Genomic DNA, 17,944 nt, shown 5'->3' with positions numbered 1-17,944 from the left:
TAAAGTAGAAACTAGGAAAACATTACATAGAATCAATGAAACAAAGAGTTGGTTCTTTGAGAAGATCAACAAGATAGACAAACCTCTAGCCAAACTAACCAAAAGGCAGAGAGAGAGCATGCTAATTAACAAAATCAGAAATGAAAAGGGGATATAACAATGGACACTGAGGAAATCAAGAGAATCTTCAGGTCATACTTTGAAAACCTGTACTCCACAAAATTCGAAAATCTAATGGAAATGGACAGTTTCCTGGATAAATATCACTTACCAAAATTAAACCAAGATCAGATAAACAGTTTAAATCAACCCATAACCCCTAATGAAATAGAAGCAGTCATCAAAAGCCTCCCAACCAAAAAAAGCCCAGGACCAGATGGCTTCACTGCAGAATTCTACCAGAAATTCAAACAAGAGCTGATACCAGTACTCCTCAAACTGTTCCGCACAATAGAAGCAGATGGGATATTGCCAAACTCTTTCTACGAGGCTACAATCACTTTGATACCCAAGCCACACAAAGATAAGACTAAGAAAGAAAACTACAGACCGATATCCCTCATGAACATCGATGCTAAAATACTCAATAAAATATTGGCGAACCGAATCCAAAAACATAACAGAAAAATCATCCACCATGATTAAATAGGATTCATCCCAGAGACGCAAGGATGGTTCAACATACAAGAATCCATCAATGTAATCACCATATAAGCAAACTGAAAAAGAAAAACCACATGATCATCTCACTAGATGCTGAAAAAGCCTTTGACAAAATCCAACATCCCTTCATGATAAGATCTTGGAGAGAACAGAAATAACAGGAACATATCTAAACATGATAAACGCAATATACACCAAACCAATAGCCAACATCAAACTAAATGGAGAGAAACTCAAAGTGTTTCCTCTAAAATCAGGAACAAGACAAGGCTGTCCACTCTCTCCATACCTCTTCAATATTGTACTTGAAGTTCTAGCTAGAGCAATAAGACAAGAAAAGGGGATCAAAGGGATACAAATTGGAAAGGAAGAAGTCAAACTTTCACTATTTGCAGATGACGCGATAGTCTACATTAGTGACATGAAAAACTCTACCAGGGAACTCCTACAGCTGATAAACACCTTCAGCAAGGTAGTAGGATACAAAATTAACTCAAAAAACTCTGTAGCCCTACTGTATACAGATGATAAAACCAATGAGAAAGAAATCATGGAAACATCACCTTTCACAATATCCACAAGCAACATAAAATATCTGGGGGTAACACTAACCAAAAAAGTGAAAGACATGTACAATAAGAACTTTGAGACTTTAAAGAAAGAAATTAAAGAAGATACCAGAAAATGGAAAAATCTCCCATGCTCTTGGATAGGTAGAATGAACATAGTAAAAATGGCAATCCTACCAAAAGCAATCTACAGATTTAACACAATCCCCATCAAAATCCCAACACAGTTTTTTACAGACATTGAAAGAACAATACTCAACTTTATATGGAAAAATAAAAAACCCAAGATAGCCAAAACAACTCTTTACAATAAAAGATCTGGAGGCATCACCATCCCTGACTTCAAGCTCTACTATAGAGCCATAGTTCTGAAAACAGCTTGGTATTGGCACAAGAATAGACAGATAGACCAATGGAATCGAATTGAAGACCCAGATATTAACCCACGAACCTACGAACACCTTATTTTTGACAAAGATGCTAAATCTATACAATGGAAAAAAGATAGCATCTTCAACAAATGGTGCTGGCACAATTGGATTCGGACATGCAGAAGATTGCAGATAGATCCATACCTGTCACCATGCACGAAACTTAAGTGCAAATGGATCAAAGATCTCTCCATAAATCCAGCCACACTGAGAAAGTGGGAATTACCCTTGAACAAATTGGCATAGGAGACCGATTCCTGAACATCACGCCAGTAGCACAGACACTGAGGTTCTCAATTAATACATGGGACCTCCTGAAACTGAGACGCTTCTGTAAGGCAAAGGACACTGTCAGTAAGACAAAACAACCGCCCACAGAATGGGAAAAGATCTTCACCAACCCCACATCTGACAGAGGGCTGATTTCCAAAATATACAAGGAGCTCAAGAAGCTAGCCACCAAAACACCAAACAATGAAATTAAAAAGTGGGGTGCAGAACTAAACAGAGAATTTTCAACAGAGGAATCTGAAATGGCTGAAAGACACTTAAGAAAGTGCTCAAAATCCTTGGCCATCAGAGAAATGCAACTCAAAACAACTCTGAGATACCACCTCACACCTGTCAGAATGGCTAAAATCAAAAATACCAATGACAACCTATGCTGGAGAGGAAGCGGAGAAGAAGGAACACTCCTCCATTGCTGGTGGGAGTGGGAACTTGTAAGACCGTTCTGGAAATCAGTATGCTCAGAAAAATGGGAATCAATCTACCTCAAGATCCAGCTATTCCAGTTCTTGGGTATATACCAAAATAGTGCATGTTCATATAACAAGGACATATGTTCAACCATATTCATAGCAGCATTGTTTGTAATAGCCAGAACCTGGAAGCAACCTAGATGCCCCTCAACTGAAGAATGGAATAGAGAAAATGTGGTACATTTATACAATGGAGTACTACTCAGCAGAAAAAAAGCAATGGAATCTTGAAATTCGCAGGCAAATGGATGGAACTAGAAGAAACCATCCTGAGTGAGGTAACCCAGTCACAAAAAGACAAACATGGTATGTACTCACTCATATATGAATTTTAGACATAGAGCAAAGGTTTACCAGCCTATAATCCTCTTCACCAAAGAAACTAGGAATCATGAAGGACTCTAAGGGATAAATAGACCCCAGGAATGGGAAGTGGCATGAACTCCTGAGCTAATTGGGAGCATGAGGGTGGGGAGAGGGTGCTGCCACAATAAAAGCACGAGAAGAGGAGTAGAGGAGAGGAAATGGAGGAGCAGAGATATTGAGTAGGGGGAAGAATAGAGGAGAGAGCAGGATGAGAGATACCATATTAGAGGGAGCCACTATAGGTCCAAGAAGAGTTCTGGAACTAGGGAGATCTCCAGAGACCTACAAGGATGACACGATCTGACAATCCAGGCAATGGAAGAGAGGATAACCTAAAAGCCCTTCCCCTAAAATGAGATTGATGACTACTCTTTATGCCATCCTAGAGCCCTCATCCAGTGGCTGATGGAAGCAGAGACAGACATCCACAGAAATACACTGAGCTGAAATCTGGAATTTAGTTGAAGAGAGGGAGGAATGAAGATAGAAGGGGTCTGTACCAGGTGGGAGAAACCCACGGAAACAGTTGGCCTGAACAATGGAGAGCACATCGACCCCAGATGCTATCTGGGAAGCCAATACAAGACTGATCCAGCCCCCTGAACATGGATATCAATAAGGAGGCCTCTGTACTCCAGGGAGCCTCTGGAAGTGGATTAGCATTTTTCCCTGGTGTAAGAAGGGACTTTGAGAGCCCATCCCACATGAAGGGATACACTCTGGCCCTGAACACATGGGGAAGGGCCCAGGCCCAGCACAGGAAGATTCGGTGGACTTTGCAGAGCCCGTGTTGAGGGCCCTACCCTGCCTGGGGATTAGTGGGTGGATGGGGTAAGGGGTAAGTTGGGGGTCGGGGAGGAGGGATGGGGGTAAGGGGAGGGAGAGGGAGAAGGGACTTGCATGTGAAACAAGTTTGTTCCCTAACTTTAACTAATAATAAAAAAAAGGAAAAGAAAACTGACTTATTACTTCCTTGTGTTGTGTAACTATAAAAGCTTCGTGGAACCATTTCCACATTGAGGCATGGCATTTTGGGGTGACCTGAATCCATGTTCCCAGGCCATGGTCATTGGTGTTTGGCTAAAGAATAAACCATCTCATATTCTCTTTGAGATTAGAGCTGTGTTTTACATTGGGAAGGGTTCTTTGATTTGTAGAAAACATAACATGGAAGGCCATTGAGTAAAAAAAAAAAAAAAAAAAGGTCTTTTTGGTAATTGATGCTGAATCAATCCCACATCTATGTGAAGCTCTTTGTATCTCTCCTTTGTTTCCTGTCAGTATAACCCATGTTACAAGGCTGAGTTCTCAGAGTCACTTCTGCATCACCGGGAAGACCTGACTCAAGAACTGGTCTGCGCACAAATAAACTCTATTAAAAGAAAAATTAGATTGGAGATTCAGCATAGCCCCTCAGGGCAATGGAGCTTCTCTAAGAAGCCTGAGAGACCCACGAAGCTTCACGGGGAGATGTGGGTGGAGGATGAGCCTGCAGAGCATTCATTATCTCCAGAAAAAACTGAAAAAAAATGCAGTTCTTATAGGAAGATTTTTTTTAAAAGTGGTTTCATGGAATTGGAAATAAAAGATGGTGAAACGGAGTAGAGGAAAAGAGAATTGGAACTAGAGATGGCAGTGGCAACAGGTACAGGAGTGTGGCTTCTACTGACAAAGGATTGTCACTGTCAAGCAGGGCTGGTCCTCAGGCCACCACGCCCCAGAATGATGGTCATGCCTGGGATGCCAATTGCCAGAGATGAAGGCAAGTGGTGTGCAGCAGCCTGGAGCTCTTATAGGTACTGCCCTGACACAATGCCCAACTAAGTGTATGATCACCCTGACTCTGAACAACAAGACATCGGAGATGAAGAATGGTTCATTTTCTGAACTAAGCCTCTTCAAAACACTTCCATGGTCCACACTGCTGCAGGAGGTCATGTTGATGTCCATGATCTGTACTGCTGCCAAAGACCATCTTGATGTCTGTGGTCTATGACTTATAATTGAGAATGAGACAATAAAGGCGTCTATGACAACCTCCCCAAGAAAGAAACAGTCCAGACAGGAAGGTATTGAAGAGAGTCCTTAAAAGTTGTGATAAAGAAGCCGGGCGGTGGTGGCTCATGCCTTTAATCCCAGCACTTGGGAGGCAGAGGCAGGCGGATCTCTGTTAGTTCGAGACCAGCCTGGTCTATAAGAGCTAGTTCCAGGACAGCCTCCAAAGCCACAGAGAAATCCTGTATATATATTTTAAAAAGTTGTGATAAAGATGCTAAAGTCCAGCTCTTCACAGTTGATGGCTTGGGGCAGGAGGCAGGGATAGCGGGGGAATAACACTTAGTTTTCAAGGGACTGGCCACTGGAGTTTGACCAGGCTCACTGTATTTGGGCAACACAAATCAGACTTGGTGGGAGAGGGAACACAAGAGTGGGAGGGTGGACCTTGAAGGATGGGGAGTAAGTGTGATTGGGGTGTATTGTGTGAAATTCTCAAATAATAAAAATATTATGTTGGGGGAAAATGAAAAGAAAAACAAAAACTATAAACAAATGAAATTTAACACTCTTCATATAGGTTCTTTACAAAACTGTATTTGAGCTGAGTGTGGGTGGGTGGGGTATGCACATGTGTGCAGCACACTTGTGACAGTCAAGGCTGATTTCAGGTGTCTTCCTCTATTTCTTTTTAACCTTCTTTCCTGAGACTCCACTTAGAGCTCCTGGTTTGTTACACTGGCTAGCCAACGAGTTACTGGAACACACCTGTCTCTGTCTCCTTTGTGCTAGGGTGACAGGAAAACACCACTACAGCTGTGGCTTTTACATGGGTGCTGGAAACCCTAAATTCTGGTGCTTGCACATCAAGCACTTTACCTGCTGAATAATCTTCCCAGTCCCTCCTACATGCTTTTAAGGAGGCATTGAAGTCAACATAAAATAAAATCCATTGCAATCAGGTGTATGTTGCCACAATCCCACCACATAAAGGAGACTAACACAGAAAGGTGATCATTTTAAGACAAGCCTGGGCTACTGGACTACTCTGCTGCAAACATATATACAATACACACATGTGCATGCACATACAGACACACACACACGGTACAGAAAATCAAAACTATGGAGAAGTGCAATTTTCTTCAAAAGACGGAGCACTGCCTTGCCTCTCTTAAAACCTTAATCACATCCTAAAGTTGTATTACGCCCCTGATCCAAATCGACCTACAACTCAAAATATCTCGGAATTGCTAGCATTGATTTTAATTGTCATCATTGTTATTTTTCTTTCAGATTATTTTGGGGAAAGCTGTTCATTATGGAGACCTCTATGAATAATAATCAGCCTTTCACAAGTCCCTGAGTTTTTATATCTGCCTCCCCTGTCATCCCATTGCTGCTGCTAAAATTATGCAGATTTTGTAAACAATGAAGTCTGTTCAAATGCAAACAATTTAGGTTTCATCATGAACAACAATAAAGGGGTTCGCACACTTCTTTCGTGTTTTTCATGAGCTGCCCATGCTCCTTTTAAGAGTATAGTAATATGTGCTATTATGTATTCCAAAGCAGCTATGCATAAATGGATATTCCTTTCAAAATTCTTTTGACATGTCACTGGAGCAGCTCCAGGAAAAAGATTAACACTTTTGGGGAATTCTGCTGCATTGCTTTTAGTAGTCAAGTGGGGATAGGGTATACAAAGATTAAAATAAATGCATTATTCATTTTTAATATAGTTTTCCCTCTTGTTCTTCATTTTAATAGCTCCAGAACTAATTTTATTGTTAACACTGAATCTTAAGGGAAGTACTGTATAAATTATTTTTTAAAAAAATGGCTGGGAAGATTTTCTACTCACCATTAGTACACAAAATTGAACAACTGACAATCTTCACACACAATATGCTTTCAGTGAGCATGCTCGCAGAGACAGAAGAGAAAACAAAGCATGTCAGGATGGTGCTTGCAAAAGGATTACATGTTTTCAAAGTACAGAGCAAATTTTAGGGTAGAAAATCATGAGAGAATCTCCAACAGTTGAATTCATCACTCGACATTTTAAGGCATATTTAAAGTAAGTTATCTGTTATTAATATACAATAAGAAAAAACACAAAGGTTTTCTAAGATAAAGACAATGAAAGAATATTCCTTATGTGATATTTATATTTATATGCAAATGCATAATCATATTTGTATGTAATATAATTTATTAATATTATATTAATCATTTTATTTAGCTATAAATTATTACACCTCTATAAATTATATAAAATTATAATTATAGACTATAATATATACATATCATATATTGGTACTGTACTATGTATCATAATTGATAATATATTATGCTAATTATATTAGATCTCTATATTTTGCAAAGGGTCTATTATTCTGTAAGGGCGAATGCATACTAAACCAGGGTTTCATGTATATATGATGACACTAGTCCAGTTTATTCATGTCTTCACTAATGCCACTAAAAATTATGAATGATATTCCATTATCAGAGATATACCTACCATTCATGTTTAGGTAATTATTAGGATGGTCAGCACAAATGATAAATTATTCCTGTGTACTGCTTTCAACTTCCCATGCAATATCCAAATGTTATATAATCTACCCTGTTTTTTTCTTATTCCACCAAAAATTTTGCTATAAACATTAAGTATTACTCTATGTAAGTCCTGGTGGGGGATAAAGAAGAAGTGCCCGTGTTGAGGAGCAAAGCCGGTGGACCTACAGAAGAGTAAGGACTCACATCCCTGAAATTCACTTCCCCGGTCTCAACAGATACACTTAAATTATATAAATTCTAAGAGCAGAGATCATGTAAATCAAGATGTTGTTAATACTATTATTTGTCTTTCCCTCCCATGACACTAATGCTGTCAATGACATCATCACTTTTAACCAAAATTATAATACAAACCAATAGAACCTCCCAATGCTTTCACGTTTGAATTCATACTACCTGTAATGTTTCATACTAATATCATCCTTTTCAATTTTATGACATGTATTTATTTGTGTATATGCATGTGTATATTCACAGTGACACACATGGCCTGGCATGTGTGTGGAGGTCAGAGGACAGCTTGCAAGTATTGGTGTTCTTTGAAGCATGTGGCCCACAGGGATTGAACACAGGTTATCAGGCTCCACCATGAGAACTTCACCTGCTGAGCCGTCTGGCAAGCCCCTAATCTTTTGTGAAATAAATAACAGTTGTAGTATACCTATTCACCTATAGAAAGAAAACCAGCTATTTTTCCAAACGTGCTTTTTTAAAGCAGAATAAAGTTGATAGCAAAAACGTATAAGATGGTTGCAAGACAGTATTTGTGATAAACAATGCTCTTGAACGTGGATACAAATATCAGGACATCAAATCCTGGGACAAATATTAAAAGGATAATAAATCATGACCACACATGGGTGTATTCCGATAACAATGTCATTTGCTACACTGACTATATGGAAGGAAAACAATGTAATGAACTCAACTGATAAAGGAAAAATAATCTACAAATTCAACATGAATTCCTCATTACAAAAGAAAACAGACTTCAGCAAACTAGCAATAAGATGGAATTGCCTGAGACTGCTGGGTGCATGAAGCTGTCATGAGAGTGGCTATCCTGCATGTTTAACATGAATGTATCCACTTCGTGAGAATCCACTGAGCTGCACAAACCATATGCACTTTCCTCTTCATACATTTACAATCGATCACTGTACTTATCTCTGAAATAATGAGAGCTTGACTCTTGAGACTGAGAATTAAATGGGGATGCCATTAATAGCATCACTCTTCAGTGACTGACTAGATACCCTAAGCAAGAACAGTAAGTTAAAAAAAATACATGAAAACATCTCTTTCCCCAAAAAGAAAAAGAAACAACAATAACAACAAAACCAATCTGTGGACAAATTAGCACAATTAAGAAAGAAAGAAAAATTTTAGGTTAAAAAAAATCTTAATAAATCATTTCTATACACCAAGAGTTAACAAAAAAACTCTTAAAAATATCACCTATAAAAAACCAGACATTTAGCAATAAAATTAATGAAAATATGTAAGCTCTGTAGAAAATACTAAAAAATTAATTTAAAAATAGGTATAAAAATATGGATTTGATCCTCTGTTTTCACTTCCTTAAATTAAAGTAGACGTTGCATTGGAAATATGAGTCAGTGTTAGAGCGATGGCCTAGCACACACACATGCACATGTACACACATGTACACACATACACACACACACACACACACGCACGCACGCACGCACGCACGCACGCACGCACGCACGCACGTACACACACACACACACACACACACAGTATCCATATGGCTCTGAATTCACTCATTAGCACCACAATAAATTCATTAACTAAGTAGATGTAAATAGATGAAGAGACAGACCATGAAATAGAACAATTACATGCTGACATGTTAATATCCCCAAAATATTTTATAGAGTCAATGTAATTCCAATCAAAATATCAACTTATTTCTCTGGAAATTGACAAAAATGAGTCTAAAATTGACTGGGCAGTGGTGGCACATGCCTTTAATACCAGCACTTGGGAGGCAGAGGCAGGCAGATCTCCATGAGTTCGACGCCAGCCTCATCTACAGAACGAGTACCAAAAGAGGCTCCAAAGCTACACCAAGAAACTCTGTCTCAAAAAAACAAAAAACAAAAAGTCTAAAATTAATATGGGGAAAAAACAAGAACAAGTCAATGAATTGAGAATGCTAACACCTAAGTGCAATAATAAAGGTGTTGCTGCAAAGATAAAAAGATAACCATATACACCAATAGAACAAATGTACACATCACTCTTTTTAAGTCTCATTGCATAGCAGTAGAGAAACAATGACCTTTTCATAAGCAACACTTCGCTAAATATGAAAAAGAAATGATCTGAATTCTCAAACAAATACATATATCACAGAATGTAAAAGTAATCATTAATCAATAATAGGTATAATGAGAAAAGTAATGTCTTAAAATTTAACATACAGTAAACATAATAGATATAAAAATCAATAATCATTGGGTAAAAGATTAAGTTGAGCTAATGAAAATTAGTTACTGCACTACTTAGGAAAGGCACATTCAGAAAGTAAAAAAAGACAAACCAAGGATGGGGAAGAAATATATAGCTGTTAAAATCTCTAAAATGTAAGGCTGCCAATACTAAGTGTTATGTTCTTTTTTTTCCCCTGGTTTTTCAAGACAGGGTTTCTGTGTGTAGCCCTGGCTGTCCTGGAACTCACTCTGTAGACCAGACTGACCTTGAACTCAGAGATCTGCTGCCTCTGCCTCCCTAGTGCTGGAATTAAAGGTGTGTGCAACCAACACCTGGCTCACAGTGATATTTTCAGTACACACTACTAAGCCAGTAGGAATAGAAGTTCTGTGTAATCACTCTGGGGAAACAACTAAGCAAATATATAACACTCTAACCTGGCAATATCTTTACTAGGTTGATAGTCAACATGTGTGTGTGTGTGTGTGTGTGTGTGTGTGTGTGTGTGTGTGTGTGTGTGTATACGTGCGTGCAGGTGTGTTACTGCCATTAGAAAAAAAAGCAAAAGGTGCATGTGTTTCTTAGTGCAGGTAATTCTTTGCTTGCTTCAAGTGTTTCTTACACTGGCTTTGTCATTACAGTAATTCATAAAGCTGTGTACACTTACAACGACTGCCCTTTATAGTATGCATCATGTTCCCGGGATTTAAAAGAGAAATCAGTAGGAACAGGAACAAAGAGGAGAGAAAAAAATCACTAGTGTGAAACAAAGTCAGAAGTGTCCATCCAGGAACTGGAAAACTACTTATTACAGGTAGTGATTAGCGAAGCAAGAGCTGATATTTGGGCAAAATTCCCAACACTGCACTCATTTGACCTTTATAAACCTAGTAAATGTGTGATGACTTTAGGGTATCTGAAACACTCCTTGGCTTGCACAGAGCTGAGATAAAGAATGGGTGCCCAAGCCTGAAAATTATGTCAAATCATCAACTAAAAATATTCCACAATTTGCCCTTTCCTCTATGTGCTATTTGATGAGCTTACATTACTTTTGGGGAAAACTGCACACAGCATCACACAAACCACATGTAAGCTTTAAAAAACAAAATCATGAGATCTCATTCTCAATTTTCACAAAAAGTATACATATTGTAAGATGAAATGTCTTCCTCACAAGCCCCAGATCTATAAATTCTTTTTTTTTTTTTTTTTGGTGTATCAAGGTTCAAATATTAGCTTGCTCACAAACACACTTTGTTCTTGAGTAAATTTCTTAATCTATGCTTCAGCTTCCACATCTGGGAAATAAGGATGATGTCACTAGTACCCATATCAGAAGAGTGTCATGAGAATTAATTAAGGAAGACTAAAGGTTAGAAGGCTATAAACAAAAGGAGCGATTCCTGGCACAAAGACAACACTGAGAAGTGACACTGCATTGGTGGACATCCAGCTACCAGAAAGTTTAGCGTTAACATCGAGAGATATCTGATAACCCTATAATCTAGGCGGTTATTTTCCTAGTTGGTTCAACACCATTTTTTAAAATGTTTTCTCTCCTATTTGTGTTAAGGATTGCTGTTTCTTGGGTTGTGGTTGGCTAATTCCTTCCTAGTTCTGCTTTACTTTAGACATCTTCCCTCCCAGACAGTGTGCCTGATTCCTTTAAGTATCCAATGTTAGGTCATAGTCTTGAATTGATTTAGTTTGTGCTTACAGTGGGATGTCTTTGTTTCTCCTTAAGTTTTAAAAGATAGTGTTACTTCGTAAAGTCATTTTGGTTGGCAATCACTTACTCTCTTAGACTGGAATATATCATTCTGTACTTTTCTGGCTTTCAGTTTCTGCAGACAGGTCTTTGCTATTCTTATATATTTGCTTTTGGAAATGAGTTGGTATTGATTTCCATGCCTCATTCATCTGCCTGTTACATCCTCTTTGATACTATTGATTAGTTTTACAAGGCAATTATTGAGTCCTTTGCCCAGCACTCGAATCATTTCAGAATTTTTGAGTTAATTTTGAATTCCATTTATGAAGAGTCTAGGATCTTTTGTAGGAATCACATTGTCTGGCTTTTTCATTTTACTTATGATTTGTGCTACTCTTTATATATCTGTTAATATAATGGTTACTCAATTGGGATCTTTTCTTGAAGGATCAACCCAAGAATCACTCACATAAAAAACTGCTATCATAGTAGGAACACACCAACCAAATATAAATATACACTTATAGTTAAAGCCAACTACTATACCATCCACAATCATAGAAATAAATATGGCAAAAAATGGCACAGATGAAGCCATGAAGGCAAATAGTAACTGGGATAAAAGTAAAGAAAAGTAAATTAAGGGGCAGAAAAAAATGGGGAACAGGAGAATATGTATTATTTATACATGAATACATAGTTATATATTATAAAAATCTTTATAAACCATATAAAGAATATGACTAAGTAAAAATTAAATTAAATTAAAGAATGAAAAATATTAGTAAAAGAGGAAAAACAAAATATTCTAAAATCTATATAATAACTGAACCTAATAAAAGAAAAAGTGGGTAATATCTTTGAATGCTTTGGCATGGGAAACAACTTCCTGAACAGAACACCAATAGCACAGGTACTAAGATGGACAATAAATGGGATTTCATAAAACCAAAAAGCTTCTGTAATGCCAAGGATACCATCATTCATGCAAGGTAGCAGCCTACAAAATGGGAAAGTTTTTAGCAACTCCATATCTGATAATATCAAAAATATATATAAATAAATCAAGAAACTAAATACCAAAACACCAAATAATCCAATTAAAAATGGGATACAGACCTAAATATAGAATCCTCAATAGAGGAATCTCAAATGGCTTAGAAACATTTAAAGAAATGTTCAACATCCTTAGCCATCAGGGAAATGCAAATCAAAACTACTTTGAGATTCCATCTTACACCTGTCAGAATGGCTGAGAGCAATAACACAAGTGACAGCTCATGCTGGTGAGGATGCAAAGCAAGGGAAACACTCCTCCACTGCTAGTGAGAGTGAAAACATGCACAGCTACTATGGAAATCAGTATGGCATTTCCTCAGAATTTTGGGATTTAATTTATCTCAAGATCCAGCTTTACCCTTTGACACATACCTACTCTTAGGCATCTACCCCATACCACCACAAAGACACTTGCTCAACTATGTTCATTGCAGCTTTATTCACAATAGCCAGAAACTGACAACAACCAAGATGTACCTCAACACAAGAAATGAAGAAAGAGAAAATGTGGCTAATTTACACAATAGAGTATTTCTCAGCTGTCAAAAAATTAAATTTGCAGGCAAATAAATGGAATCAGAAAAAAATCATACTAAGTGAGGTAACCCAGACTCAGAAAGATAAATTATGTATTCACTTATATGTGGATACTAGCCATTAAGTGAATGATAACAAAACTACCATCCATAGACACAGAAAGGTTAGGTACAGAGGAAGGGGGAGGGAGGCACATGGATATCTTTGGGAAAAGGAAATAGATTTTATGGGAGGACTACGGATGCAAACGGGAGGATCATGGAGGGCGGGGAGATACAGTAAAGAGAGAGAATGCACGAAGAGACATCTGGAACTGAGGAGCATTTGAGGAATGCTCTAGAAACCCAATGCAGTGGAAACTTCCTGAAATGCACAAAGGTAATCCTAATGAGGTCTCCTAATAATAGGGGATACAGAGTCTCAACTAGCTAAACGGGGCTTCCAGAACAAAAATCCCCAAACAACCCAGGCTGTTGCTAAGACAATATAGGTTGCTCTCTGCAAACTGACAGCAGGGCCCCATTGCTGAGGACAACACCCACTGTGAGACCCATCAGAGTACTGGACCTACTTGTACCCATCAGGAGAGGAAGAGACCCCTCCTGCACCCCCTGGAACAAGGGATGGGAAGACGACAATATAAGAACACATTCAAACCCACAGAAACAGCTGGCCTGAACAAGGGGGAGCACATCGACCCTAGATGCTGTCTGGGAGGCCAGCAGGAGACTGATCCAGACCCCTGAACATGGATGTCAATGAGGAGGCCTCTGCACTCTAGGGGACCCCTGATAGTGGATTAGTATTTTTCCCTGGTGTAAGAAGGTACTTTGAGAGCCCATCCCACATCTCCTCCTGGACACATGGGGGAGGGCCTAGGCCCAGCCCAGGATGATGTGGTGGACTTTGGGGAGCCCCTGTCAAGGGCCCTACCCAGCCTGGGGAGTGGAGGGTAGATGGGGTGGGGGAATAGGTAGGAGGTGGGGGGAGGGTTGGAAGGGTGGGAGGGAGAGGGAGGAGGGACTGACATGTGAAGCAAGCTTGTTCCTAATTTGAACTAAAAAAAAAAAAAAAAGAACACATTCAACAACAGAAAAACAGATATGACACAACCAGAGTCTAGGGACTCTACACCAGCAAGACCTGAACATCCCAACAGATGAAACAGAAGAGAACAACCTTAAAAACAACTTCGTGGGCCAGTCGTTGGTGGCACACACCTTTAATCCCAGCACTCGGGAGGCAGAGGCAGGCGGATCTCTGTGAGTTCGAGACCAGCCTGGTCTACAAGAGCTAGTTCCAGGACAGTCTCCAAAGCCACAGAGAAACCCTGTCTTGGAAAAAAAAAAAACCTTCATGGAGGGAGCTAGAAGAATGAGAAGGGGAGAAGAGGAGGGGTGAGGAGGACATGAGGGAGCAGAAAGGTTGAGGGGGGAAGAATAGAAGATAACAAGAATGGAGATAACCATAATAGAGGGAGACATTTTAGGTTTACAGAGAAATCAGGCACTAGGGAAAGGTCTGGAGATCTACAAAGATGACACCAACTAACAATCTAAGCAACAGTGGAGAGGCTACCTTAAATGCCCTCCCCTGATAATGAGATTGATGACTAACTTATATGTTACCCGATAGCCCTTATCCAGCAGCTGGTGGAAGGAGAAGCAGACACCCACAACTAACCACTGAACTGAACTGGAATCCAGATGCAGAGAAGGACGAGTGAAGAGCAAAGGGGTCCAGACCAGGCTGGTGAAACCCACAGAAACAGCTGACCTGAACATCGGGGAACTCTTGCTCCCCAGACTGATAGCTGGGATACCAGCATGGGACTGATCCAGGCCACAGGAACATGGGTTTCAGTGAGGAAACCTCGGAAATCTACAGGACCTCCTGTAGTTCAGTACTTATTCCTAGCATAGTTGTGGACTTTGGGAGGCCATTCCACATAGAGGGATACTCCCTGATCCAAGACACACAGGGGTGGGCCTAGGCGCTATCCCAAAGGATATGATAAGACTCTGATTACACCCTATGGAAGGCCTCACCCTCCCTGGGGAGCAGAAAGTATATGTGATGGGTAGGGTTTTACTTGGGGGGGGGAGGTAGAGGAGGAGGGGAGGGAGAGGGAACTGGGATTGACATGTAAAACAATCTTGTTTCTAATTCAAATAAAAAAATCTGCAAAAAATAATTAATTAAAAAAACAACTTCATGAAGATGATAGAGACCCTAAAAGAGGAAATGAGAAAATTCTTTAAAGAAATGGAAGAAAAGCCGGCCGGGACGAGACGGGGCAGGGCAGGTGAACTAGTGTGCCTCATTGTCTTGGGACACCGCAGGACACCGCACAGCGGCTGGCACCATGAAGATCTGGAGTTCGGAGCACGTCTTGGAACATCCATGGGAAATGGTTACCACGGCTGCAATGCAGAAATACCCTAACCCCATGAATCCCCGTGTAGTGGGTGTTGACGTGCTAGACAGACATGTGGATCCCTCTAGAAAGCTGCACAGCCACAGACTCCTCAGCACAGAATGGGGCCTGCCTTCCATTGGGCGAGAACGAAAACGTAGGTGCAGGAGCACTCTGTGGTAGACCCGGTAAAGAAGACAATGGAGCTCAAGTCCACCAACATCTCATTTACAAATATGGTCTCAGTAGACGAGAGGCTCACATACAAGCAGCACCCTCAGGACCCAGAGAAAACTGTCCTGACCCAGGAAGCCATCATCACCGTGAAAGCGGTCAGCCTCAGCAGCTACCTTGAAGGACTCATGGCAAGCAGCATATCTTCCAACGCTAACAAAGGCCGAGAAGCAATGGAGTGGGTGATCCATAAACTGAACACCAAGATTGAAGACTTGGCAGTATCAGCAAGAGGAAGCATACGGACGCCAATGGCAGCCGCGGCAGCCTTGGTGGAAAAAAAATGACAATGGAGATTGGTGTGCAGCTACAGGGCCCGGGACTCTCCAAGCTGGCATCATATTTATTTGTTATTTAAAAGATACGGCTATTTTAGGTAGAGTTTTTGTTTGTTTGTTTTTTGGTTTTTTTTTTCTAAATCAAAGTGATTGTCTGAGGTGGAAGGGCTTGAGGGAGCTGACTGGAGAGTCTTGTGTTCGTGTGAAAAATTCATGGGTTTGTTTGTTTTTTATTTAAGTACTTAGAAGAAATCGATGATGACCTCAAGTCTCCTTAGGTAGAATCTTAGAGCCAGTCAGGGACTGGAACAGTATCTGGGTGTGGACCAAAGAAGAAAGGCCAGCTGCCCTCAAGTCCACACAGTTGCCCGCTGCTATGAACTAGAACCACCTGCCCGAGGAACTCACTTTAAAAAGAGAAACTGTATAATTTCAAATGCCATTAATTTGTATAAAATAACTTGCCCTCTTGGAAACCAGTATTTGGATTTGGTACTTACATGATATTTTTGGAGTACAAATTAACACCAAGGTGATATATGACTCCAGCAAAAAAAAAAAAAAAAGTATTTTATTGTATTAACGGGTACTGAATTAATTTGCCAAAATTTTGTGACTTAGTAAAGTCATTCCCTTCCTTGAATTTGTACTTTGTGATTTCACATGCTGTACTGTGGGCTGGTTATGTTAACTGAAAAAATAAAGTCATTACCTGAGTGTTGTTATCACTCTTAAACAGAAAAAGAAAGAAAGAAAGAAAGAAAGAAAGAAAGAAAGAAAGAAAGAAAGGAAATGGAAGAAAAGACAAACCAAAATTGCAAGAAACAATTCAAACAGTGCAAGTTTTGAAAGGTGAAATAAAGACAATGAAAAAAAAACAGTCTGAGGGAATGCTGGAATTAGAAAAGATGGGTAAATGATCAGGAACTACAGATGCAAGCATAACCAACAGAATACAAGAGATGGAAGAGAGAATCTCAGGGGTTGAAGATACACTAGAAGAAATAGATTCATCAACCAAAGAAAATCTTAAGTCCAACAAATCCCTAACATAAAATATCCAGGAAATATGGGACAACCATGAAAAGGTCAAACCTAAGAATAATGGGTATAGAAGGTGAAGAAACCCAACTCAAAGGTGCAGAAAACCTTCCCAAACTGAAGAAAGACATGCCAATGAAAGTACAAGAACCATACAGGACACCAAATAGAGTACACCACAAAAAAAAGTTCCCTCATCACATAATAATTAAAACAGCAAACTTACAAAATAAAGAATATTAAGAGCAGCAAAGGAAAAAGACCAAGTAACATATAAAGGCAAACCTATCAGAATCACACCTGACTTCTCCATGGAAACTTTGGAAGCCAGAAGGTCCTGGATAGATATTCTACAAACTAAGAGACTATGGAAGCCAGCCCAGAGTAATATACCTAGCAAAGCCTTCAATCACTATAGATGGAGAAAACAAGATATTCCAGGACAAAACCAGATTTAAACAATACATATACACTAATCAAGCCCTACAGAAATACTGGAAGGAAAACTCCAACCTAAGGAAGTTACCTACACTCACAAAAACATAGGCAATAGATAAACTCACGTTACAAAACAAAAAGTGGGGTAAATCCACACACAATACCAACAACAACAACAAATCAAAAACAAACAAGAATTAACACAAAATGGTCCTTAATTTCCCACCATATTAATGGTCTTAACTTGCCTATAAGGAGACACAGGATAACAAAATGGTAGAGAGGCTACCTTAAATGCCCTTTCCCTATAATGAGATTGATGACTACCTTATATGCCATCCTAGAGCCTTCATCCAGTAGCTGATGGAAGCAGAAGCAGAGATCCACTCCTGGGAT

At 39.5% G+C, this 17,944-nt stretch overlaps 2 protein-coding genes across 4 annotated transcripts in view; one reads left to right on the top strand and one right to left on the bottom strand.

Annotated features, from left to right (window-relative positions):
- Positions 1 to 17,944, bottom strand: part of Anks1b (ankyrin repeat and sterile alpha motif domain containing 1B) — a 1,028,376-nt gene that overhangs the window by 888,001 nt on the left and 122,431 nt on the right. The window lies entirely within an intron of this gene.
- Positions 15,507 to 16,078, top strand: LOC113833005 (PRELI domain containing protein 3B-like). The gene is made up of 2 exons (XM_027392675.1): positions 15,507 to 15,699; positions 15,765 to 16,078. Exons 1-2 carry the CDS (start codon positions 15,507 to 15,509, stop codon positions 16,076 to 16,078), a joined length of 507 nt encoding a protein of 168 aa, XP_027248476.1.

The sequence above is a fragment of the Cricetulus griseus genome, assembly GCF_003668045.3.
Source record: "Cricetulus griseus strain 17A/GY chromosome 1 unlocalized genomic scaffold, alternate assembly CriGri-PICRH-1.0 chr1_0, whole genome shotgun sequence".
In the NCBI taxonomy this organism is placed as follows: Eukaryota; Metazoa; Chordata; class Mammalia; order Rodentia; family Cricetidae; genus Cricetulus; species Cricetulus griseus.
The sequence above is the reverse complement of the archived record's forward strand: the minus strand, read 5'-3'. Positions and strand labels throughout refer to the sequence as shown.